Source organism: Molothrus ater, chromosome Z, assembly GCF_012460135.2.
Source record: "Molothrus ater isolate BHLD 08-10-18 breed brown headed cowbird chromosome Z, BPBGC_Mater_1.1, whole genome shotgun sequence".
Lineage (NCBI taxonomy): Eukaryota > Metazoa > Chordata > Aves > Passeriformes > Icteridae > Molothrus > Molothrus ater.
In genome coordinates, this window is record NC_050511.2 from 27,318,170 (window position 1) to 27,344,587 (window position 26,418).

The 26,418-nt window shown below is 37.9% G+C and overlaps 1 protein-coding gene across 1 annotated transcript in view; it reads right to left on the reverse strand.

Moving 5' to 3' along the window:
* The window catches only part of GLIS3 (GLIS family zinc finger 3), a 123,847-nt gene that overhangs the window by 92,548 nt on the left and 4,881 nt on the right, over positions 1-26,418 (reverse strand). Inside the window, exon 3 of the mRNA XM_036403884.1 lies at positions 24,458-25,574. Within this exon, the coding sequence (XP_036259777.1) occupies positions 24,458-25,574 (1,117 nt within the window). The remainder of the gene's footprint in view (positions 1-24,457; positions 25,575-26,418) is intronic.

Genomic DNA, 26,418 nt, shown 5'->3' on the forward strand with positions numbered 1-26,418 from the left:
CAAAAGCCCCATCCAAACTGGCACTGAACACTTCCAGGGATGAGAAAGACAATTCTTCTAGGTAAGGAAGATCTTTCAGGAAAAGAAAGCAACCTTTTTTCAAGGTCTGACTCTATTCTGACTCCTCTCAAGATTCACATTATTTTCTCCCTTGTATGTTACTCATTCCTCCATGTCTTTCTAGCTGGGTTTGATTTTTGGTTGGTTGGTTGGTTGTTTTGGTTTGGTGTTTTTTTTGGTTGGTTGGTTGGTTGGTAGATTTGGTTGGGTTTTTTTCTTTCTTTTTGGAAGATGAAGCAGCCATACCTAAGAGCAAGTGCCTCTGCTTGCAGTATTAAATATTAAAGAAGTGAACTACACAAGTTGCCTTGCCCATTCTTATTTGAAATTTCCTGGATTCATATTAAATAAATTTTAATGTCTGTCTTCTCATAATTTCAATTTCTCTCCAGCATTTTCTAGCACCAGACATAGTTTTGTTCTACCTCCTCAAACATATACTAAGACTTAGATGTTTACAGAAAGCATTTAGTCATCTTTGCATTGGTTTCTAACATACTACACAAAGGAAGTGAGTCTTAAGTGTCCAATTACTTGCTCATTAACAAGAGATAGGGATGCATACATATCAAAGAATTACCTCACCTTAAAAATTTGATTTAATTCCCTCATTGCAAACTGAGAAAGGCCAAGATGAAAGCTCCTATTTTTATGCAGGACTATCCTTAGCAAAAGTAAATTGTGTAGATGCACTACAAAGAGTTCTAGCAGAAATCTACAATTTGTGCCTTCTCTTTTGTCAAGGAAGTCTGGAAATTACTCAGCTCAGAAATAGTTTTTTTTACGATTGTGCATAATTAGAGATGGGATTTGTATGAAATGTAGCAAACCATTTCTATATGCAATACTGGTAAGCTACTCTAAGACTTCTCTAAATGAAAAACAACTCTTAAGCATGACCCACAAAGGCTTCAATGTGCTAGCAGAAACAGATATTCACAGAGAATAATGACAAGATATATTCTCAAATATCCATATATAGTTCAGAAACTGCACAAATGAAGTCAAAATGTCCCCAAACTTAAAATCCCACCCACCTGATTCCCATTTGAATTCTGTTCTCCTGCAGTATCTGGATTAGTTCACCTGTATCAACCAGAAGAAGCAGGGAAATGATTATGCATGCTGAAATCAGTTCTGGATAAAGAATGCTGATGTGGCCTGAAAAACTTTGAACAGAGAACCATCTCTCAAAGCACCTAGTTCTCTCACCACATTTCTAAGCAGAAACAGAATACCACTGATGCTTATGGATGCAAATATCATGTAAGTCACAGATAAATTAGTTGGAAAGTGAAATGGCAGTGGAGAAGAGTTCTCCACAAGTAGAGAACTACAATGTAGGCTCAATGGATACAGCAAACAACTTTAGAAACAGAAGGGGACTGATACAGGGAAGATTACCAAGAAACCATAGTGCTAATTAGACCCCGTGCTGATCCAGCCACCTCACAGGCAGGCTGTGAGTACAGCCTGTACAGAAACTAAACCACCTCTTAGAGAACGCTAAGGCAAAGCTGATAAGGGCCCTGTCCTTCAGATAAATACCACCTCCTGCCATGGTACAGATCAACCTTCTACAAGAACAATGAACAACATATTAGAGATCTGACCCGGAGAATCAACATTTTTAGTCTCTCAAGTCAAGATTTTGCAATTTTTCATTCCTATGACAAATCTCACTAAGCTACATATCCTGTATAACTCTCTTATGAGACAATTTTTTCCAGCACATAGAAAAAAAAAGTGGTATCTTTGACACCATTTACAAGTACACCTCAGGATCATTTAGCTTTTCCTTCAACATTTAAAACCTGTTACAAACACTTAAAAACTATTTTATTGTTTCAGAGGTGAAAGCATTTTAAAACTATTAGATTTCAACTTCATGTAATAGCTAAGGACAAAACATTGCTAAACCATGCTTAAAAAGAAGGTATTTAGACAGATGTTCCAATATTTTCAGCAGAACACCATTGCAAGTAAAAGAGAATCCAACTTAATATCTGCAGTGACAGATTACAGAAAACACTTATCCCTCCTGAATAACTGAAACACTCTTCTTAATTACAGACTGTAGCCCACACATTTTATTTAATTGAAGCTAACAGCTTGATTTTTTATATTCCTCGGGAAATTTATTTTATGTCACTATTGGAGCAAGCATGAGAAGTGTTTTTCTACAGCTACATCATACAGGACTGATAACACAATGTACTGCTTATTGTTTGGTCTTCAGTTTTTCTAAGTATTTGTATTTGCAAGTATTTCTAAGTATTTGCTGTTTAAAGGACACCAGGCTTACTACTTTATTTGATTGATTTAGTAGTAGAAAAGCATTAATCTAATGCTCAAAAGCTGAAACTATACAAACAAAAATCAGTAAAAGGGCACATTTTAAAAATGGAATTTTAATTAATCATGCAAATGAGTTATTAGCATAACTACTGATTCCTCCTGCCTGAAGTTTTCAAGATTAGATATCTTTCTGTAAGGGATATTTCAATTATTATAAATTACTAGTTCAAAGTTTAACTGCAAAAAGTATAGAAGTCCCCATTAGAGGGCTAAATGTTTAACAGACTAAGAGCATCTCAAAATAAAGTCCCTCTCATCAAAAGAAGAGACATGTCTCTTTTGTCCTGTGGTCTTCAAAATATGTTACTCATTCAAGAGTCTGCTGTATTGCTTCAGACACGCGAATCGTGCCTGTATCACAGAGACAGTACTTACTCAGAACTCAGCACATCGGCTGAAGTCTCGATCTCACAAAAAACCCTAGTTGGTGAAACTTTTTCATGTTTCACTGAATGTTAACAGTAACAGGCCTGTTCAAGGCATGGTAAAGATTTATAGCCTTCCTTATGCACTTAAAGAGAGTAATAATTTCAAATACTGGAGAAATATAAACATAAAGAGCAATTTCTACCTCCTTCTATACTTTCAGATGGTTATGCTCTTATGCCATCAGATGTTAAAGTGGGGATTTTTAGACCATTGGAGCATAATACACACTCAGCAGTCTGGAAACATAACTCGGTCTGAACCCTTTAGGGAAAAAAAAAGTCATTAAGGAATGCTATTCAACAGTCATCTGTTTGTTAAGTTCAGGCATTTCTCCTCTCTCTCCACTTTGTGGTACAATTACAGACTTTAATCTTAATGCTGTTGCAAATTTAAGTAAGACCTTTAGAAGGCAAGTAGGTATTAGCAAAAAAATGTGCTAAAAGCACACAGGTTCTCAGTTTATCTGGTTTTAACTTCATGTTGTGTCTTCATTGCAAATTCTCTAGTGCTGTTTATAATCTTGGGAATCTTTGATTACATGTGCATCTCTGCTGATGTATCCCACCAGAGTAAAACATCCATTCTTTGGCTTCCTCTTCACAGAACTGATCCAGCACTGTAACAGCTAGGTTAGAGATTATTTCTTCTAAGTAGCTGTTCCACTGTTGTGTTTTGGATACAGAATGAGAACCCTGATAACACGCTGATGTTTGGGGTTTTTCTAAGTTGTGTTTATCCCAAGTCAAGGAATTCTTTTTCCTTGTCTCCTGCTCCACCAGTGAGGAGGTGAGCAAAAGAAACTGCGAGGAAGCACACCTGGGACTGGTGACCAGAACTGACCTAAAGCATATTCCACACCACAGAACATCATGCCCAGTATATAAACTGGGGGGAGATACCTGGAAAGGGCTGGTCTGGGGTCAGCAAGAGGGGTCTGGCAACAGTCCACGGGGGATGAGCAATTGCATTGTGCATCACTTGTTTTTTCCCCTTTTACTATCATTATAATAATTTACCATTATTACTGTATTTTACTTTATTTTCAATTATTAAACTGTCTTAACACACAGTTTTTGCTTGGATTCTCCTCCCGTTCCACTGGGGTGGGGGGAAGGAGAGGGAAGACTGAGCAAGTAGCTCTGCAGCATTCTATCTCCACCTGGGCTTAGAACCAGGACAAGACTAAATAGAATTGAAGAATAGAATACTGTAGCAAATAGTTACAAGAAACTTTTTTTGTTTGGTTGCAGGTTTTTTTTATTTTAATAGCACTTGCCAATTGATACTGTCCGAGATCCCTCTCACAATGGGGAATCCCCAGCCAAAACAACTTTGCCGATCCATTGTCACGTCACCATGTCTAAAGAACTGCCTTCAAGAGGAGAAAACTCACTCAAAAGCAGTCACGAGACTAAAGAGGAAAAGCTGTTTGAGGATCTAGTCCAGATAATTTCATTAAAATGTCTGAAAATGTTTTCATATAAATAGGAAAAAAAAAGTTAAAATATAGAATGGTCTCAAAAATAGCATAGGGCTACATAAAATGTCACCAGATGGCACTATTAACATAGTCTTCAGGCTCTTCCAAGCATGTGAGCAAGATTTTACTTAGAGATGGTATATCTTGTTTGGTTTTGTTTTGGTTGTGAGGTACACAAAAGAAGTCTTTGCGGATAAAAGACTCTCATTAGAGTCTGAGGCACCAAACCCCTCTCAGAGAGTTAAGCAGCATCAAGGAGACAGACAGACTATGACTCCTGGGCGCAAATTTTATATATTGTTTATAGGTCATTCAAGGGAGATGTGCTCATTCCCTGAGCTTACAAATGACCACAGATCTCTTTTCTGAACCTTTCTTTCCACTGGGAAGACTGCTGCCTTCAGATCTCAAGGAGTAGCTGCAGCAGCAGGGCTGAACTACCTCGTATGTAGTGCAGTTGTAACGTCATTGTTTCGCCCATATGAATAAAACTTCAAAGTTTTATTCAAAATACTTTCCTTCCCTGCCTCCTAGGAGAGACCATTTTCTATTCACTTGGAATATAAAATTCTAAGAATGACAGAGAAAATGATGTATGCTAAAAATTAATCTATTTTTACCCAAGTTTTGCAGTGATGTGAGGTGTACAGTGGATCTTCCCCTCAAGTGTCATCATCTGGTACTGCCTAGTGTTTAGCCAATCTAAGTACTTTAAAAGTATGGAAGAGTTTCTAAAAAATTTTATATCCTGTTCTTTGCAACACTTGCACAATGACTTCTAAATAATTCTGTTTATGCAGATGGAAAATTATGGAGCCAACCATGTCCAACCAAATGGTCTAGTGACAATATTTCAGAGAATTTAAGATTTTTGTCTTAAGCAATGTTCATTCCTATCTTAATATTTCATAACACTGAGTCATAAACACAGAGGAGGAAAACAGTAATGAATATCAGCTACTTCTCCTTGCCTCTTACATACCTTTGCATAGTGGAACTCTCAGAAAGATACTACTGAGATACCAAGTTTTGAACATAGATTTTTGAAATATAGACTACTACAATAATGTAAGTAATGTAGTGTACTTTTACATTAATGTAAAATAAATGAAGATGTCCCAAATCTCCATGGAACACTAGTACTAGTCTCCTAAAACCATCATGAAGGAATAACAGCTTACCACCTCTGACAGTGGTTGTTCTGCATGCTTCGGGTTTATTACAGAAATCCCAAATCTTCAAAGAATTTCCTGGGGAGTATAATGAGTAACTCTTTGCATTAGAAAGAGTCACAGAACTTTGATCACTCTCCCAGGAAGCATCAGGTCACTGTGGACTATACAAGCTGATTGGGGTCAACCATTATCCTTATACATGCAAGCACTGCTGCTGTCAATTGCAAAGTCAACCATAGCAAAATATATTCACTAATAACCATTCATATCTGATGTGCTAACGAGGAGTTCAGCTATTTAATTTGTATTGAAGTAATTGTGAGGCTTTTCATCTATCAATGTACTTCCATAGAAAATTAAATCAAGCCATAGTATCTTGATAAAAGAGACTGTAATGACTCATGTGTTAGTGGTTCACTTTGGTTTCATAAGAGAAGCTCAAAACTCATATCTCAAACTAACTAGAAAAAATTCTGTATTTTAAATATCTGCGTCAACAGCCATGCACATTTTAAATTAAAAGTCACATTACTTCTATTTTATGATCCATCTTTTCCATTCTATAGTCAGCCTAGGAGTTTAATTAGAGAGAATGAATTCAACAAATTAGATGTTAAAAAAACCACTTAGCCACTGTCTTATTCTTCTCCCTCCATTAAAATGGCCTAGTATTTTTACTATGTTCAGTAATTGTACTTACAGTATACACACTCTATACATCTCACAGAATACACAAAAATGTGCACAACATTCTAAAATGGATAAGGCACATGACCTGTGGAGCTTCTTCACTCTCCCCTAACTAGTCACTTAAGAGACTGCAAACCACTGCAGCAAAGCACAATTCTCAGACATCTTGAATAACTGAGGCCAAGGTGGAAGCTATATTTTGCCACAAAACTTAAGAGCCTCTCAAGAAGTTCTTTTCCCTTTCAGGACATTATCTGTCCCAGACAGGCAACCAATTACACATGTCAATTGTTCTTCTTTGATCAGGAACAGTTGATTTAGAAACAGTTCAGAGTAAATAAAATAACCAAGATGCACTTGGCCACTTCTGTGCTTCCATAAATTAGTACTCCAGGACCTGAAAGGCAAGACCGTGAAGCTGACAGAGTAGCCCACAACAACCAGGTTACTCCCCCTAGGATACAGCAGAGATCCTCACTGACTGCTCAATCTTAAATCTTGCCCCAGTATTCTGATAAAAATCACTAGTCTTTAGTTCTCTGTTATAGCTACTGCTTTTTAACCATTTACTCATGGACTGCTTAGGTTTCCAGTCTAGCCCAAATCTAAATTTTTTGCCCAGGTTCTTCTGACTGCTGCTTTGAGCCAATGGATGACAGATGCTCTTGATAAGGCTTTTGAAAGAGTGAATTTCTTGGCCTCTTTGATCTGGACCATAATTTACTTGATGGTAGCATGCAACTCTACCCTTGATTATTGCCTAGGTCTGGCCATTAGAACTGACCATATCTATTGTCTACAGAAATTTCTCAGACACTTCAGTTATTTTAACTTTAGGGATAACATGAAAGGTACACTACAATTTTATTTTTTTAACTGCAAAATGCAGTTTTGTCTTGTCACACCTGTACTCAAAAACACCTGAGTTAATCTTATCTAATCGGAATAAACACTGACTAGAAGCAAAATTATAAAAGTTATTGATGTATCTACTTGGGAATGCATGAAAGAAGATTCTATTTCTTGCTGTATTCTGCTTTCCTCTGTATTCTGACATTTTTTATTCGATGCATCTGATATCTTTGTAGATAGGCACCACAGCAATGACCTTTGAAGTACAAAATAAAGCCAATTATATTTTATAAGCATATGGCAGTCAGATTTATAAGGTATGTGGATGTCAGTTTGGTAAAACATAGAGCACAAAACACTAACAACGGGAACTGCATCTCATTGCAAACAGAATTCTCATGAATCATTCAGCTGCAGAAATATATTAGATTTTAGTGCAAAAACATATTCAATGACACATACTCTGACATAATTATAAGAAGGTTTTCATCAATAATATGGTTTTCAACATGTGGAAACTTCTGGGGCAAATGAGTACAGGCTGCTTATGCCTTTTTTTAAGAACTGGACTTTTAACCTGATACATGGTCTTTATTTTTTTTCCCTGTGATGAGCTTAGAACTATTTAATAGTTCACTATTTGCAATGAACAAGTCACTCTGTTGCTAGCAGATGCCCTTCCTTTAGGGAACCACATATCTCACACCACTGCTGCTGAAAGACTTTCCAGCTGAGATAACATAAGGGAAACAAACTGTTCGTTTTTAACCTGTTTAAAATAAGGCAGCTAAAATCTGCAATTTACAGCCCACCCTTGGGGTGCTCAGTCCCATTTCAAGTCAAGGACTTTTTAAATTTATCTGCTGTTCTCTGGAGCCAAGGAATACAGTCTTCACTCAGCATCTTACTGCATGTAGCTATGTATTGTATGGCATATGGCTGGGAGATTTCAGATTGTTCATTTACCTAACTGTGAATTCCTGTTTGTGAGTCAGAACTGTTCAGCTTGAAAGCCGCTGTAATTAGGCTGACATGCCATTCAGTGACCTTGGCATAATCCTAATGAGATCTAAGTCACAGACAACAATTACTGAAAACATAGAGGTACAGTTCAAACAAAGGAGAAAATACTAATATTTTCCATGAGCAAGATCAACGTACTTTAAAGCAGAGAAACGTAACAAACTGCTTTATCACCTAAGTCTCTTTAGCCACCACAAAAAGTGGTGGTTCTACTTGGATAGTGCATCTGGCAACAGGATCAGGCAAATAAATTATTTTAGGAGATTACTGACTGCAAACTAAGGTCTTTAATAGTGCTTATTTCAACAGACAAAACACAATGCAGACATGCCTTTAAAAAAAGTCAGCAATCAATACTAATCCAGAGTCAGCCAAGCCTTGTAGCTCCTGTTCTACACTGCAGGTGAGGAAAACTTGATCATGCATTTTGCTGTCATTCCCATCAATGGTCTCCTGCTTGAAGTGAGAAATCTGTTTTCATCTCTCTTTGAGAGGCTATCAGCCCTTGAAACATAGAGGTATTTTCTTCTATTTACAACTGACTTAAAAAGGCATTTTAAAAACATTTGACAGTGTTTACAGAAATGCTAAGCGTACCCATGTTTCAGAGTGCTATTATATTGTTGATGACAGGTGTTCAATTAAGGGAAAATATATGCCTAATATCTTAATAAATGAAGAGCTGTTAAGCAGATACTCCAGAATTAGTATAAAAACCTAAGTATGTTACGCAATAACAGCCATATTTATTAGAAAAAGTCAAATGACAGGACAGCATATGCTGTTTTGTTACTTGGCTTCATTTAAAATATACAGTTCCCACTACCAGCTGGAATTTTGATACAAGTTTAGCCAGATAAGACTCTTGCTTACAGCCATAGCAGAATCAGCTTTAGCTATTTTTACAGGGTGTGGTGATACTTCTGATTGATTTCTGTTCAAATATTTCTGAATCACCCAAATTTCTCAAAAGAAATCCATTACCTATGAAAGGCTTAGTCTTGCAACTTAACTATTTTGTAATGGCTCAAACTTGTGTTACTTTGCAATATACCTCTAGCAATCTAATACATGCTCTGTCATGCACGTCAGATAGTATAATTCCTCATAACAGATAGGAAAGAAACTTGTGATTCTCCTTAACATGTGGGTATTCTGATACAGCACCACTTAAACCAAAGGGCATCCACAGTAAGGCTATCATATTTTTATTACCACAAGCCATGAAGATCATACACTTGTCAAGTAGCCAAGACTGAGATACTTAGTTTGCTGTTCTAACAGGTAGTAAAGGGAGCCAGCATGTTTTACACAAGAGATATTTTATGAAGAGATATTTATAACAAGCAAAAATGAGGCTTTCAGAAAAATGGAATTCTCAAAAATCAAAATGTCTGTTTATATACACAATATGAAGCAAAACTAACAAAAACATGTTTTGAACAGTTTCTTTACATAAGAATTCAATTTGCAACTATCTCTTGACTCAGGGAAAACCAGTGAGTAAAAACTTCACATTTCCTAAGATGCATACCCTGGGATATAGGTGTATGGGCCATGCACCATACACCTGGAGGCTTATCAGGATGCATCTCATTAATTTCCCTAAAATAATGAAACAATGGTATGACAAAATCCACCTGACCTCCTGAATATAGCCAGTAAATTGTTCCACTTGATAATATTATTCCTAAGAGGCCAGCTTCAAGGACAGTAGGAGGGGCATTTCTCTGCGCTCAATGCTTCAAATGCTCATTGCCCCACAGAAAACACAATAAAAATGCCCTGGGTATCTTTGATATAAGGAAAGTGATCAAGCTCTTTGCTGCTTCCCTACTCTTCCCTCTGTTTTCACACATCAGTCAAAAAGTTCTTATGCATGACCAACAATTGATTTATTCTAAGGTTCAGGTTTTTTCACCATAAGGACCAATGTATAAATTTGAGTGATTCCAGGCCACAATTCACTAGGAAAATGTACTCCCAGTTTTCAACAATTGCTTTTCTTCTATCAGTTATAATACACTTCAAAATTTTTCTCACCAAAATATGCAGCTAATCACATACATGAGTCAAAAATGATGCGCAACTTCTTTGCAACTGTGTTCACTAGCAAGACCAGCTCTTAGGAATCTCTGGCCCAGGAAACCAGGGCAAGGAATTTTGCAAGGAAAAATTTCTCCTGGTCAAAGACAACTGGGTTAGAGATCACCTAGGTAAAGTGGATACCCACAAGTCCATCGGCCCTAATGCAATGCATCCATGAATGCTGAGAGAGCTGGCAGACACCATTGTGGGGCTGCTCACAACCTTTGAAAGGTTGTAGAAATCAGGAGAGGTGCCTGAGGACTGGAAGAAAGCTAACGTCACTCCAGTCTTCACAGCAAAGGTCACTAGTGGTTTTGCAAAACCCTGACAGTGACCAACCTGCTTGCCTCCACAATGAAACAAGTATATGGAGGGTTGAAGGAAGAGCAGTGGATATTGCCTACCTCAACTTTAGCAAGTATTTCAACACTGTCTCTCACAACATCCTCAAAGATAAACTCAGGAAGTGTGAACTAGATGAGTGGACAGTGAGGTGGATTGAAAACTGGCTGAACAGCAGATCCCAGAGAGTCATAATGAGTGTCACAGTGTCTGTTAGGAGGTCTGTCTCTAGAGGTGTCTCCAAAGGTTCAAAATTGGTCCAGTTCCATTAATAACTTCAATAAAGGGAGAGACGCATCCTCAGTGAGTTCACTCATGACACAAAGCTGGGAGCAGCGGGCCTCAGGGGACTGTGCAGCCCTTCAGAGGGACCTCAACAGGTTGGAGACATGGGCAGAGAACAGCTGTCTGAAATTCAACAAAGACAAGTGCAGGGTCCTGTACATGGGAATAACCCAGCAGAGGCTGGGAGTTGATCTGCTGGGGAGCAGCTCTGTGGAGAAAGACCTGAATGTCCTGGTGGACAACACATTGTCCATGAGCCAGCAGTGTCCTTGTGGCCAAGAAGGCCAATGGGGGGCATTAGGAAGAGCACTGACAGCAGGTATGGGGAGGTGATCCTTTCCCTCTGCTCAGCCCTAGTGAAGCCTTACCTGGAGTGCTGTGCCCAGTCCTGGGCTCCTCAGCCCAGGGAAGACATGGGGCTCCTGGAGCAGATCTAGTGGAGGGGAATGAAGATAATTAAGGGACTGGAGCATCTCTTACAAGGAAAGACTGGGGTAGCTGGGCCTGTTTAGCCTTGAGAAGAGATGGATGATAGAAGATCTCATTAATGTCTTTATGTATTTGAAGGGAGAGTGTCAAGAGGATAGACTAATGGGCAGAAACTGATGCACAGTTCTTCTGAACATGAAGAACTTCTTTACTGTGCAGGTGACTGAGCACTGGAACAGATTGCCCAGAGAGGCTGTGGAGTCTCCCTCATGGGGGAATATTCAAGAATGTCTGGACACAGTCCTGTGCCATGTGCTCTGGGATGACCCTGCTTGAGCATACAACCCATTGAGGTTCCTTCCAACCTGACCAGTTCTGTGATTCTGTGAACTACAAGTATTTTAGAGACCAGGCTTACTGAGTCCCACAGAGGATGTTATACAAATCTGACAGTTCCTTCTCTTACACAGTTAAGAGGTACACTTGAAAAGCAAAAAGGTACTAAACACTTCACAAATTACTAACTATTAATTATTGTGTATTATATGTATACAAACAACAAAAGGGAAATAAATTCCAAAAGGGAAATAAAATGTATTTGTGAACTCAGGAGCTGTAACAGACTAAGTGTTCAGAAACTATGATTTACCATGGCTTTGCAGGGGCCAGGAACATGCAAAGCTCAGGGAATACAATCATTTGAAACTGAATGCCCATAACTGTAGATTAGATCACCCTCTCACACAACAAAATCTTGCACCTAATGCTATCAGCAAATGAAGAAAACTATAATACTTTCCCTAAATTAAGAAGTTGCTCTTCAGGTTTTCATATCAACAAGTTTGAATGACCAAAAGTTGCTAGCAGACCTGTATGATCACAACCAGAAGACAGAACCTCAGAACAGAGCACTTTATCTTACCCTGCAGGCAGATCTAGATGAAGATACTAAAGGAAGATAAAGAATTAATTAATAAATGTGCCTGCTCCTTAACAGGGACACATGTGCTCCATTTAGTATTTTAGCTTTCCCAAAATATATGTGCCTTTTCTAATCTGGTTGAATACTGCACAACTTCCTGTGCAACTTTAAATAAAATAATACATTTAAATTATTTTCTTCCTCTACATTTGTTTTTGAAGTGGTGACTAGAGTGGAGAGTGTGACAGCAATGACATAATGTTTTATGGGATCATGACCTTGAAAAATTTAAACTACTGTGAATGTATAGAATGGATAATTATTTCTCTGTGACTCAATTAAAAACATTTTTCTTTGTAAAGATTTTAATCAACTTTAAAAGAAAAGGCTACCTGTCAGCAAACTAGGTCCCCATTTCATTTAGAGAAATTGCATTTTGCCAACATATTTAACTTCAGAAATGAAGTTACTGCACCTGCACTGTTCAGTTTCTGGGAAACCTACTGGCCAAGGAAACCAAAATACTGTGTAAATTAATGCAAAGAACCCCAGGTACCATACAAAAATTAGAGTGTTCAAGCTATTTAATTCAGCCCTCTCTTTCCACACAAAGGGATTTTTAAAAGTAGGGTTTGGGTATGCTTGCTTTTTAAAAAAAAGTCTTTCAGTAGGAATGAAAACTGATGGAATACACAGCATCTTTACCAAATGCACAGCAATGAGTCAGATTCTAAAGCATCAACAGAATTTTGCTTGTATCTTCCCTAGAGTCACTCTAGAGGTAAAACAAAATAACTGTGTTTTGATCTCCTCCACCATTTTAAAGATGATGTTGTTTTTATGGCTTATCCGTACACGGAGGTAGGCTGTCAGGATCACTAACATTGTACCTATCAGTCTTAAAAAGGCAGAACTGAGCTGACTCTTCCTAAACTCTGAGCTTGCTAGATACATGCCAGAATAGATCCAAATACCACATATCCAGGATTAGCGTTGTGGCCTGCTTCCTCTACACAGAATTGTACAAGGACTGAAAATCTTTTTAACTAGTACAAAAGTGACTGAATCTTGTCTATAAGGGTTAAAATTTGAGAAAAATAATGCAAATTTCAAGTATGCATAAAACACAAATGCCTCAAATTCGTGTTTTGTCTTCATCACACATGAGGTAAAGCCTGGTAGCCTAATTTTCTCCTCTTCCTTGTGACAACATGTCAAACTACTCAACCATGTCCTTCCTCTCATCCTCTGGAGAAACAAGTAGCAGGAGAAATACCACATGCAAGCAGCAGGTTATCTAAGAGAACACATCACAGCATGTTTCCAGCCTCTGCCACAAGCAGTCTGTTGCAAAAATATTCAACATCCCTACACTTCTAGACATGCTCTCTGTATTCATACCCAAGACATGACTCCACCATTTCCTCTGAAACATGCAGCTGCCTCACCCTGCTGCAAGCTTGTTTTGCATTCTCTGAGCCACTAAAGGCTTCATGCTTCTCAGTTATATCACATACACACTATTAAAGAAAGAAACATTATCTCAAGGTAATGCCAGAGAGATGGATAACCTACTAGCGTTTTCGTCAACTGGGAATAGAAATAGAGCACTATTTTGTCTCACTCTCCTTCCTTTATAAAGATTGTATTTTCACTGGAATAAGTTCTCATTTACCCTTACCAAAGCAGTTCATTTCTATCTTTCGTTCCTCTTTAAATATTCCTAATATCTTAGACATAAAATTGTATCAGATCTTCACAGCCATGTAAGTGTTCAAGGGCTGGATGATCACTGTCCTCCTCCACATAAGCATCATACAATTCTCCTTATTCAGGTCACTTTAGCCTTCTCTATCTCCCTCAGGTTCAAAGAGTGTCCAGACATACCACTTCCTTGCTGATACCATTTTTGCCTGATGGTAACAGAGGATCTATCACACCAGCAAAATACAATATAAAATAACACAATGTTAACTTTTTAACCTTAATTCAGCTGCAAAAGCCATGTTGATGGATTCAGTGACCCATCTCTCCTTTCCTAAAGGAACAAAATAAGGTACTCCACTACTATTATGATGATAGAAGTATAAGAACTGAAGTTAGTAAACAGAACCTGCTATGATAAGTTTATTTCTTCTGTCTTCTAAGCCTTACAAATACTATCTAAAAGTTTTCACTGTAGATAGTTGAAGGATGATGGGAGATAAATGTCCAAAGAGGCCATCACCATTTTTCAAGATGCGTGATGATTCAGACTTAGTATTCAAGATGAGTGTTGCATTAAGTGGTGTTTCAGCTACTATAACAATCAGAACTAGAACCAGCGAACATCTGCCTTTGGAAAAAATGTCATCTCTCACAAATTTGCATCATAGACTTTTGAGAACCTTCCCACAATTAAAGCAGGTCAACAATCCTTCAAACAGCTTGCTTTTAATTTGGAGCCAAACTCTCCACTGATTCAGTGAAATGCCACATTCCCCAACCCAGGCTTCACAGAGATTCATTTAACTAACCTTAATAGCCTGAGTTTGATTGGGGAGGTATTGCATATTTTCAGTTACCGTGCTCACAGGGCTATCAATTATAATGATTCCTACAGTATTTGCTCAGTCTGTATGTCTCCTTGACAACTTATGTGACACTGGACCTGCTTCACTGGTGCAGGCACAAAATCAGCGGCACAACTTAGCAGCTCACATTGTTAATTTACATAATGGATTCAGACCACATTTATCGAGTCATTGAAAACTCAAGAGTCCTTGTGACACAGTCAGAGCTGAGCAACCTTGTTTCTCAACAGTGGCTCATTTTTAAAATGTGGTCTCAATAATTTCAGCAGTCTCAACATAAATATTCTCTAATTCAGTTTATGCTTATCCCACTCCTTTAAACAAACAAAGCAGACCTCATGTTCATGCCATCTACCAACTTACAGATTACCATCAAATACATAAAACAAAGTTGGACAAGTATGTCTGAATCATTTGGAAACTTTAGGGATCACAGGACTGAACCTTTGTCATACCAATTATGTAAAGCCATTGGAAAGAAATCCATGCATTTTTGCAAGCAGGCAAAGCAGGCTTTTCATAGAACAAAAGCAGCCTTGTCTTTTTCTGTTATGTGATAACTCCTAATTAAAATAAATTATTTTTTATTGTTGGCCCAGATAAGCTTGTTTGCATAGCTGCAACTTCTTAAAACAGAAATTTGAATGTTATTAGGAAAAGACATCCATTGACAGTACAGCAGACCTTGAAGAAAAGTGGTATTGCTTGATGTTAACATCTGATTAACCTTGGAGGCAATTCTGCAAATGTTTAACAGTAAAGAATACAGTAAAGAGCAAAAGAATGTTAATTTTGTTTTAACATATTGATAGAATTATACCCAGAATAAACATAAAGGCGTGCTGTGATTTTGACTTGAGCTTGTGCCAGTTGATGACCAACAGAAAGCATTCAAAAAGAGAAAAAGAGATAGTGGGAAATTATTTACAACTACTCTATTTATCAAGCACATTGTTTCATGGACAGCTGAGTAAGATTACATTTCAACATTTCATGAACAAACAACACATAAAAAAATTTCTTACCACAGTGACATTTCTCTAAAATGATTCACTTGTGACCTTGAACTCTGCAATTGTGAGTGTTAATTCTCAAGAGCTGAATACTCATGGAATAAATTTGCTGTATATCCGTAAAAACAACGGTAAGAAAATGTCAACCCTAAATTGAAACAGTTTTTAATTGACAGGAAAAATAAACATTCTGAGTGCTATCAGAAAACAATCACCAGGTGGCTATAAAAACATTTAGCAAACCCTAATGCTACAACAGACCACTACAGTTCTAGACACAACAGCATCCTCACTAGCTCCTTTCTGAATTTGCTTTTCTTAAGTAGTCCAGCACTCTACACTGACACAGACGGAATCTTCACAGTGACTAGCTCTAAAAAGGCCACCCTGTTTCCATGCACCCTGTTCAGAAAAGTTTGTTCAACAGTTATTCAAACCCTGTTAGCCTAAGATGAACAGCAACCATGTTTCTGTAACAGAGCACTCCGATGCACTGGCTGTATGTGGTATCATCCTTGTTCAAGGTGCCTGTTTCAACCACTTACAGGGAGATCAGATACTACAATCGTGCCCAGAACAGTGCTTAATCCTTATTCAGTCCAAGTTCTCTGGAAACCTACCCTGCAAGTAGGTATCTGTAAAAGGAAACAAGATTTTAGCATCTGCTAAATGCCACCTAAGCTAATTGGGACTATAATGCAATAAGAGAGAATTGCTTCAAGGATCAGAGTGAATCAAGATGAATTTTGTCTTCTCAGTGTTTGGATTACTGTGCTTGAGATTCAGGAGAGACATCATTTGTAGCATTGTGTGTTTTTTAACAGGTTTTGTTGTAAAGTTGGTTATTTTTTATAAATTGAGATTATGGTTTGATCCGTGGTTCCCCCCATGTTCCTCCCTCACAACGGTTTGTCCCTGAGTTGTTTGTCCCTTGTTTTCCCGCCAGTGGCCTGTCTGTCAAGGTACCGATCCCCTAGTCCTTCCCTTTATGTCCTTATAAGTTTATCTCCTCCCTCCTGGTGCTGCCCAGGTTCCCTGTCCATCATTGTAAACCACCCCCCCTTTGTTTCGAGAACCTTCTATGTCAGTTATCCCTTACTTAAGATATGATTTGCCTCCTGAGCCTTTTCCCTCCCCTATGCAATCCTTATTGGCTCAGTTGTGTCCCTCGCTCCTCCCTGGGCTTCGTTTATCGGTTCCCTCGTGTCTCCTCCTGTCACGCCCATCCCCTTTATCGGTGCCTCCCCGAACGGTCCTTCCCTGGCACCGTCACTGCTGCCGCCTGGGGCGATGAAGCGCTGTGGCACCCGTACGAGTGTCCGCTCTCTCCTTCCTTCGCCTCACAACTTCGTAGTCCCGCTCTCACCTGCTCCACCCATGCCACAGACGGCACCGCTACCCGGGGTTCTTGCGAAGAACCTGGGAGTGGCGGAATTCGTGGTCTCCTCGGGCCACTCTGGGAGCGGCTGGCCGGCACACGTCAGCTCCTGTGGCTGCGGGAGGGATGAGGCTGCAGTCATTGCTCTCTACAATTTCCAAAAGGATGCTGTAATGAAGGAGGGTTGTTCTGGTCTCCCAAGTGCTGGGTAAACAGCTGGACTCTGTGATCTTAAAGGCCCACCTAAATGGCTCTGTGGTTCAAGACACGACATAGAAATGAGTGGAATCACTGAACTGAGCATGATTATGCCTGGACAAATCTCACTGAAGTCTATAAGACTGTTGCTTTGCAACTTAGCCATTAATACAGAACCAGTCCCTTCCCTTGAGTCCTTCAAGAATTAAGGCAGTAACAGTATCTTATACTAAATCTGAATAATGAAAAAATGTCAAAGAGTGCCTCAGGATGTACAAACGCTTCAGCATACATTTGCGTTTGGCTTTCAACCTACTTGAACATATGTAGTGCACTGAACATACTTAGTGAAAAAGCTATTTGGCATTTTTCCATTTCCTAACTGCTCGTACAAGTAATCCAATGATTGTTCTGTGCAGCTTAATGCTCAGCACTTGTATTTAAAGCCTATGTTCACAGATATACCATAAGACTTAGATGTCTGGGAAGTTTTCCACCGAACACCAGAAGCGTTAATTAAACCCCTAATCCTCAGGAAATCAGTGTCAATCACCTGAATAAAGCTGACAGTGTGTTTACTTTTAAGTAAAGCTGTATTTCCTTTCTGAAGGAGTAACATTGCAATGGATGGCACAATCTATTAACTAGCTCCCTCTACTTCCCTCTTCCTTGCTTTAAAACAGAATCATGTTTTTTAGGAAAGATCCCTGTCTGTTGCTATTGTAACCGTATCATAACTTGCATTTTCTGTTTTCCTGTCAGATATTGTTAGCCTTTTCTATCACTAAATGGAAAGTTTCAAAGTTTACTGACTCTGTTTCTGATAGAGGTCCAGTCACCAACCAAACAGGGATGTTGGAAAGGCAAAAGAAAATTAGTAGGAAAGAGCAGAAGTTACCTATAAAGATTTCATGACTTGGAGAGTAATCCAATCTTCACACAAAAATGCTCCAAACCATCAACAGTAATGCTAGCCTCCTTCCCCCCACCCCTCTCAGCTTTGAATTCAACTAATTTTCTAGTTTAAAACCTAAGTTTAAAAAACAAACGAAAACGCAAAATGTGAACCCAAATCCAACCAACCAAAAACCCAACACCAAAACACCCTCCAAATTTCTTGTAGCTGAAATTTTGGTAGATGTAAATTATGTTTTAGGATTCCTTACTTGATGTATATGAAATATAAGAGTTCTTCATTTTTTTAAGTTTACCATTTATTTATAGTTTGGTGCAGCAATGAAAAATATCTAAATTATATTTCATTAAAATTATGCTCCAGGAAAATAAAAATAAATAAAATGTGGTTTTGTGCCTATCTACAAACAGAGAGGTAATAAATTAGAAACCCTTCCATACAAACATAAGTGTTTCTGCAATCAGGAATGTTCGTTTTTATTTTGGGATATTTCACATTCATATTCTGGATTACAATGAAACTAAAAATATGTCGGTTTGGAAAATTCCATTCAAGTTCTGTTTTAAATTTTTCAATTCTATAAGTCAAAAGGCAAAAAAAAAAAAGCTGATTCAAATACTTAACATCAAAATCAATTATTAATTAAAAGAAAAAAAAGTAGTTAGATGTTTCATAAACATTTTATTCTGAAACCTAAAACACGGGCTCTCTGGCTACGATTTTTCACTGTCATCATTTACATGTAGAAAGGAGCTTGCTCTGCAATTTTTGATTGCTTAAAGAGATGTTCTGCTCTTGAGGCTCAGTACCCTGAGTACCAGAAGCTCTCTTGTCCCCACTGGACTCAAGTGCAAGTTGTACATCTTCAGCAGCCAAAGAAAAAGCACCTATCATTACATTTTGAACTATGAACACAGTATATATTTCCTACTGAAAGGACAATACTGAAAGGCCATTAGTACAAGTGCCGAGAAGCAAAACTCATTAGTTTGGACTAGCTGCCATCTGATGTGATCACATGAGCTTGAGCTGTTTGGAGAGGCACACCCAGAATTCATAATTTACTTTTTCTTTAAACAGCTAAGACATCATAACCATGACCAGAAGAAGATCACTTATATTGCACTATTAGTGCAATACTAAACTTGGGAGAGCTAGAGAGAGGCTTAGCTTTATAACAGACAGCTAAAGCCCAACTTTCTGTATCCATACACCATGATATAGTCTAATTAATCATACGTCTCTGCTTTTTCTGTGCTATTTCTGTTTCAGTTTGTTTACTGAGTTAGGGAAAGAATCAGCAACAGGCAAATGTAAATTTAGCTCTTTCTAATTTTCAGCAAATTGACTCAGCAATTGAATTACCATTCTTGTGACATTGTTTAAGACAAAGTGCTCAAATCCTACTTTAGCATAGTGAAAAGGTCTTCTGCAAGCATATAAGGAAAAACGAATTCAAATTTTTTTATAGTTTCTATTTTATCAAGAGTTCAGTGCAATATAGGATGTGATATGGTCTTATCAAGAAACATGGCATATACTGTAATCAAAATATTTGCACATGCCATATACAAGATACCGTATGAAGACACAATGCTAAGGCCTAAAGATAGAAAAAAAATCCCAATCATTTTTACACAATGCATTTCTGGTTTTAATCAAAATTTCCACATTTTCCAAGGACATGTTCTTCAAACAGCACACATATACACATCCATCCAAGCACTCATGCTCACCCAAGGAAGTTTGCTTGTGTCTCATAAAAAAAAGCATTAAAAAAGTATTTTAAGCTTAATGTTCTTTTTTTCACATACATTCTCTTTTACATTATTTGCAGACGTGTTGTGGGATAATTTCAGTTATTTAGCAAATGTTAAATGGATGTTGCTTCAAATCTGACAGGAATACTAGCAATTTTAATGGTTTATATGACATCAAATAGCTGCACTAAAAAATGTGGTCATGTAGTACTATCAATACTAAAGGCATTAGGCTGTAGCATAGCTCAGCGTTTACAGAAAGCAACAAGAGTGAAAAGCAACAGACTCAAAAGGGGAAGCATTCTTAGTGCATCTGAATAAAGCTGTGAAATGTGAGCTTTGAACTTATCTCTAACATCATGCTGTTGCTGCTTACATCAGAATGAGTGTGTTAAGTTTAATGTTTGCATAGCAGGACAATAAGACTAATTAAATAGCTCTTATTGAAGCTGAACTTAAAAAGTAAAAATGTTCACTATAAAAGAAGGGAACCTGAGTAGAAAATTAGCTCACAGGTAGAGACAAAGAGAACAAAGGTCAGCATTTGCCAACTGCTGCTCTGAGGTTTCAACAGCTAAATGGGAATTCAGCCTTTTCCTAATTCAAACAAAATCTGTGGAAGCCTCAAATGCCAATGTGAGATAACTGCTATCAAATGTTACAGATTATATCTCAGCTACTGTTGTACTTACTACGTGCACTTCAATATGAACTTTTCTTCATATTTTTTCTTTTTTGACTTATTCTGACAAAGTACAAGCTAATGCACAGATTAATAGATAAATACAACACATTAGAACATGCTATATCTACTTTATATGAAGAAGCTTAGGAGCAGACACTAAATTCTTCTTCTTCTTCTTCTTCTTATTATTATTATTATTATTATGTCATGAATAATTTTTTTAGTCACTAAACCAGGTCACTGAAAAGAAGAATGCTTCCCAGGTGATGTAAGTTAGAATAGAACATGCAAGATGTTTAACGATCAGTAAGGGAGCCCAATGCATTTTTACAACTATTTAAAGACTTGTTATTCCAAAAAAATTCTTTAAGTTTGGATCTGATTATCCTGATTGTCACATGTTTTTATGTGCTGATATTTGATTACTATTTACACTTCAACACTTTTATCTTCCAGACTCAAAGAAGACAGCTCATCCAGAACAAGCAGGAACTAAACAGTAAAATATCACTTGCAGCTTTAGTTTAAAATTGCCCTAAATTTTTGTTACATAGATAAATACATATTAACTCAGATGTGGCAAAACAAATGCTGAGGTCACTTGACTCTGATTTTAACTATAAGCATGGTTCTGGTTTTAAGGATAAGCATATAAAGTATTGAAATCCTAGCTGTTCTGCAAGTCTATTCTGAAGTACGTGATTTCATTGGCACAAAACAATAACACAGAAGAATAAAACTATGTTATGAAGTTCAGTTTATGAAGTTGGGTATCTAATTTCATGTTATCTCTATTATTATTACAATACAACATAGAAGTAACCTTCACCTTAAATATTACCGAAACTCATGAATCTTGCTGATGTAAAGATCACTGTATATCACAGCAGTCCTTGGGGATGCACAGCAGAATGTGTAACAATACACCTTCAATGCTCAGCAGTACAGAGATAAACAACACTGACAAGTAAATATATTGACATGACAAGTATATTGCCTAGGACCTATTGCAATTTATGCTCAATGAGAACATTGTGTCTTGCAAACTGTTGTTCTTGAACCATCAACACGTGCAATGCTTACACAAAGATTAGAGTGTGATGGCAGTACGATGACAGGTGCAACCACCTGCCTTTGATTACAGGATATCTTGATAGATTACATTAAGATGGCTCTTCCCCATGGCTTACTACTTCTGTCACATTCTTTACAGTAAATCTGGTTCATTAATGTAACAGTTGTATTCTTGCCACTTTTCTTTCCCTTTTCCTGTTTGGTATACTGGACTTCCTCTTACTAGACTGCAAAATACAGTGGACATAGAGCCTATTAGTTTCAGTAATTTCAGAGAAACAGGCATGCTACAGCTAGAACCAGAAAGTAAATTATAGAAAGACTCTAGATGGACAAAAAAGATTATAAATTTGATTGTTTTGATTTTGTACTTAAAAGCATAAATTCGTAGAGGTTTAGTGAAAATTTTCAGATTTCTTTAGTGTAATTTTTTTATTAATTTGGAAGTCATTCTTCATTATCATCTTGCCCAAAATGTTCTCTCAAATACCTCACTCAGTTTGAAACCTTACATGGCATGGATATGATTGCAAATTTCACTTCTTGGTGAGAAAGGTATGATGTTTGTCTGAAGTAAATTTTCTAAATATATCAAGAAAGTATGGCTGCTGGACATTAGAATGCCAAATACGTTTTTCCAAATTCGCACCATTTGTGAAATGGTAAAGGGATAAAGCACCAAGTTGTTTCATTCAAACTGTGCTAAAGAATGCCGTTTCTGCTTGTTTATTCCAAGAAAGGGGACGTACGCTCCAGATTTGCACTCATGTTATGAAGGTTATCATATCACCCTCAGTATTTCTACATTTAATTATAATTCTCAGCATGAAAGAAAGGTAAGTATGTGGGCACTGCTTCTGATACACAAACTTCTTGGAGCTATCCAGCAATGCTTGCTTCAGTCCAGTAATATTAAACACACTTTAAAAAACAATCACTCTTCGAGAAATTGATCTAGACACCTCTTATGTTTTGGTGACACAGCAAGACTTGGTGTGCACTTTAGTTTTGGCTTAGTAATCTCAAAAACTTTATCATAGGAAATACCTTATCCACTCACACATTATTTATCATCAGTGAATGATCTTCAAAGCTAAGGGTGCCTCACGGAGGCTTTATAATCAGGAGGTCATTGTAAGCACCCTTTCTGAACAGGGAGAGCAGGGAGTTTAGTGTGTTACCAGCACAGTGTTTTCCCCAGTATTACAGGATCCTTCATCATAATTCTTCTATTATAAAGACCTTGGGTTCTTGGATATTTACTCTTTTTCATTGCTCTTTCATCATTCCTACCCTCTTTCTTCATCCTATTGTCTGTTCTTACTCATCCACTGATGTCTGTCTTCGTATCTTTAATTACATGTGATATTCCCTTGAAAAAATACTTTCTTGACTCATAGTAATTTTTTTTCCTCATTCTCTCTCTTCCCATAAAGGTGATGAGAAATCCTTGAGGAAGAACTGAAATTAATGGTATACCCTGATCCAATATATGTGGAGAGAAGAAAAATAATATTATGGAATTTAACAATATTCAGAAAGCAGAGAGCCTGCGTTAAGGCTCTGGTGTGACAAAAGGGAAGGATAAAAAGCCTTTCTAGCATGACAACACAATCTCTACTAGATTCTTTAAATGCAGTATGGAAATCTGGAAAGATATCCACTCTATCCTGCAGAACATTAGCCCTTTGAAAAAATAAAAGAAACAAACTTTTTCTCTTAACTTTACAAGCAAACATCTACATCATGCTGAAAAATTATTCAACAACACATACACTGATATAGACTCCAAGCATTGATTTAAATTTCACCACATGTAAACATGTTTTTTAATCAGCGGTTATTCCAACGAATTATTTTTCATCATAATTTATGCTGCAGACTCAAAACTGAGGTTGCTGTCTGACAACACTAAATAAGCACTTAGTAAGGTTAAGCTCATGGTCATCCAAAATACAGACTATATGTAAGGCAATTCAAGAATCTGTATTACAGAGATTATAGGTGGTGCACTAGAGACCAAGCACAAACTGATTACAGCCAGATTATGAACCCATGTGACTACCTATGTGTTAGACTGATTTGCAGTGACCCTAAGAAATCTTTCTTGCTAGAAAAATACAACATCAGGGGTTGATGGTTACTGCTAGAATCTGTGAAAACAAAAATTATTATGGGATTTATTCCTAATGTACTAATAGAAACAGGTATGTGGATTTGGTTTTTTGTAGTAGAACAAACAACTGCCTTAAAAAAATGCTCAACTCTTCTCAGTTTCTTGTGGTAACATTATGCAAGGTCTTGAAAATTCCTAAAGTCAAAAAGGTGTCACATGATGCAAGAATCTCTCAGGATAAATTGTGACATTTATTCTGCAGCACTTTTCCTGCATGCATCCTTCATGCAAATACCTAAGTACTGACTGTGCCTCAGTTTTGCATTATGAAGGTTTACCATGTTACTTGTTGCAGTCTACAATAAAAGTTTATAAATGTAGAAAACACTTTTTTTTTTTCATCTAATCCTATCTGTTGGTATGTACCAAATTAAAAAACACCTTTCCTTTCTGTTTAGGTGGGAAGATGGAACAGACTAGTCATTTCATTCTCACAGACTAGTTCAAGAAGTGCACCATTAAATGGGAGAAGCAAAGGCAAAATTACAACTTCACTCTATTTTCTTAAGTAATAGAGAGCCTTTCGTTGTTAAGACAGAACTCAGACTCACTGTGCATTTGTTCGGCTTCTCTCCTGAGTGGACTCTCATGTGAATCAGCAGTTTGTAACGGGCATTAAATGGCTTGAACCTTCGAGGGCACCCTGCCCAGAAGCAGGTAAAGTCTTCTCCCTTCCTCTGGTCTATGTGGATCTTCTCTATGTGCCTCACAAGCTCCTCCTGATGGTCATACAGCTTCCCACAGTCAACCCAGCAACAGCCATGCTTGCCATTGAAATCCTCCAGCTCTCCATCTTCCTCCAGCGGGGCGCCCGGGGCAGGAGACAGTGCCTGCAGCGCGGGGACGTGGCTGGGGAGGCTGTGCAGGTGCCGGCGCTGGTGAGCATGGTACGGCGGGGGCGGCCCTTGAGGAGGAGGCGCTGGCAGCACCAGGGCTGAAAGAGGCATGTCAACAGTAGGGCCCGAGAAGTCACCCAGCTCTTCGTTTTTCAGGGCGCCCATTGCTTGGCTGTCCATGGGCAGCACACCCTGCTGGATCACCATGTTATTTGTGGCAACCATCTGCAAGCTGGCTTGCTCCAGCTGCTGCATCCGCTGGTACTCACCTCTCCCGTTCTCAACATATCCTGGAAAAGTGACAGTGCCATTCGCCATGTGGAAGCCTTTCTGGGCAGTTGAAACAGAGCAGTTTTGTGGTATACACCTTCCTCTCACTCCCAAAAAATGTCCATAGACCTCAGGCTGTGGAGAGACGTTTGCTGGCGATGCCCTGGAGCTGTTGATGTAGGCCACCAGAGAAGTTGGGGACGTACGAATGATTGTATTGAACTCGATCCCAATGCCGTCAGACAGAGGAGATACTGAGAGTGCTCTCTTTTTGGAGCGGGCTGATTGACACCAGACTGAGGACTGGCAAGGACTGGAGTAAGGAGAATTCTTATTTTCCATGCCATATAGGTAGGATGGTAATGAGTCACTGGATGTAGATGCTTCAGGCAAAAAATTTATTAAGTCCCCCAGCTCACTGCCATTTTGTAAACCATGGTCAGGAGGAACAGAAGAAAGTGTCCTGTACCTATGTGACCACTCTTGTTCAACACTCAGAGGGGAGTGACGTTCTGACAAGCTTAATGTTGTAGAGGCCAGAGTCTCACATGACAAAAGTGACCTGAAATAAAGGTATAATAAAGTAAGCAGTTAGACAATTCAGAAGTAGATCTTTTACCTTCACACGCATGCTTAAAATTAAGGAAAGGCTTCATGTGAGAAAAGCTCTCCCTAATACTAGGTGCTCAAGATTAGCACACTCAGTTAATGTACCAGTAGTTATACAAAGGCAATATACATGTAAAAAGGTCACTTAGGAAGCCAACTTTAAAACTTCAAGATTTTTAAAGAAAGTTACTGTAAAGATTCTTGATTCACCACTGCAGAAATTATTGCATATCTTTTCATCAGTTGTGGTGTAAATAGATGTGGACTTCTGAAGCCAAAGCATTATGTTCCTGCCTTCTATGAAACCCATAATGATTTAAGTCATCTATTATTTTTGCTTGAAAAAAACAGAAAGAAAGCTAATCCAAAGAGAATGGATATTCAACCTGTATTACAATGACTTTGTCAATTGTAATACATACAAATACTTCCATACAGAAGTTTTATATATCTAGTTTACAAATACAGACAATATCTAGCTTTACAAAACAAACAAAATAAATGAGTAATGTAGGAGAACTGGTTGAAGAGGTTTTCTAGATTTGATTTAAAGAGGTATCTGCCTCCAAGTCAGCAATCAAAATTTTTCACAAAAGTGTAATCTTGCTGTTATCGAGCATTTTTCAGAGAGATATTATGGAACTTCTTTACCCCGCAAATATTCTTTGAATAGCTTGAAAACCCTCAATATATAGGCTCTTAAAAGTATTGTTTTCTATAGAAAGGGATAAAAAGGAAATAAAAGGGGCATCAAGGGCCCTGAGTCATAGCTGTAAATGCTGGCTGAAGGTTAACGG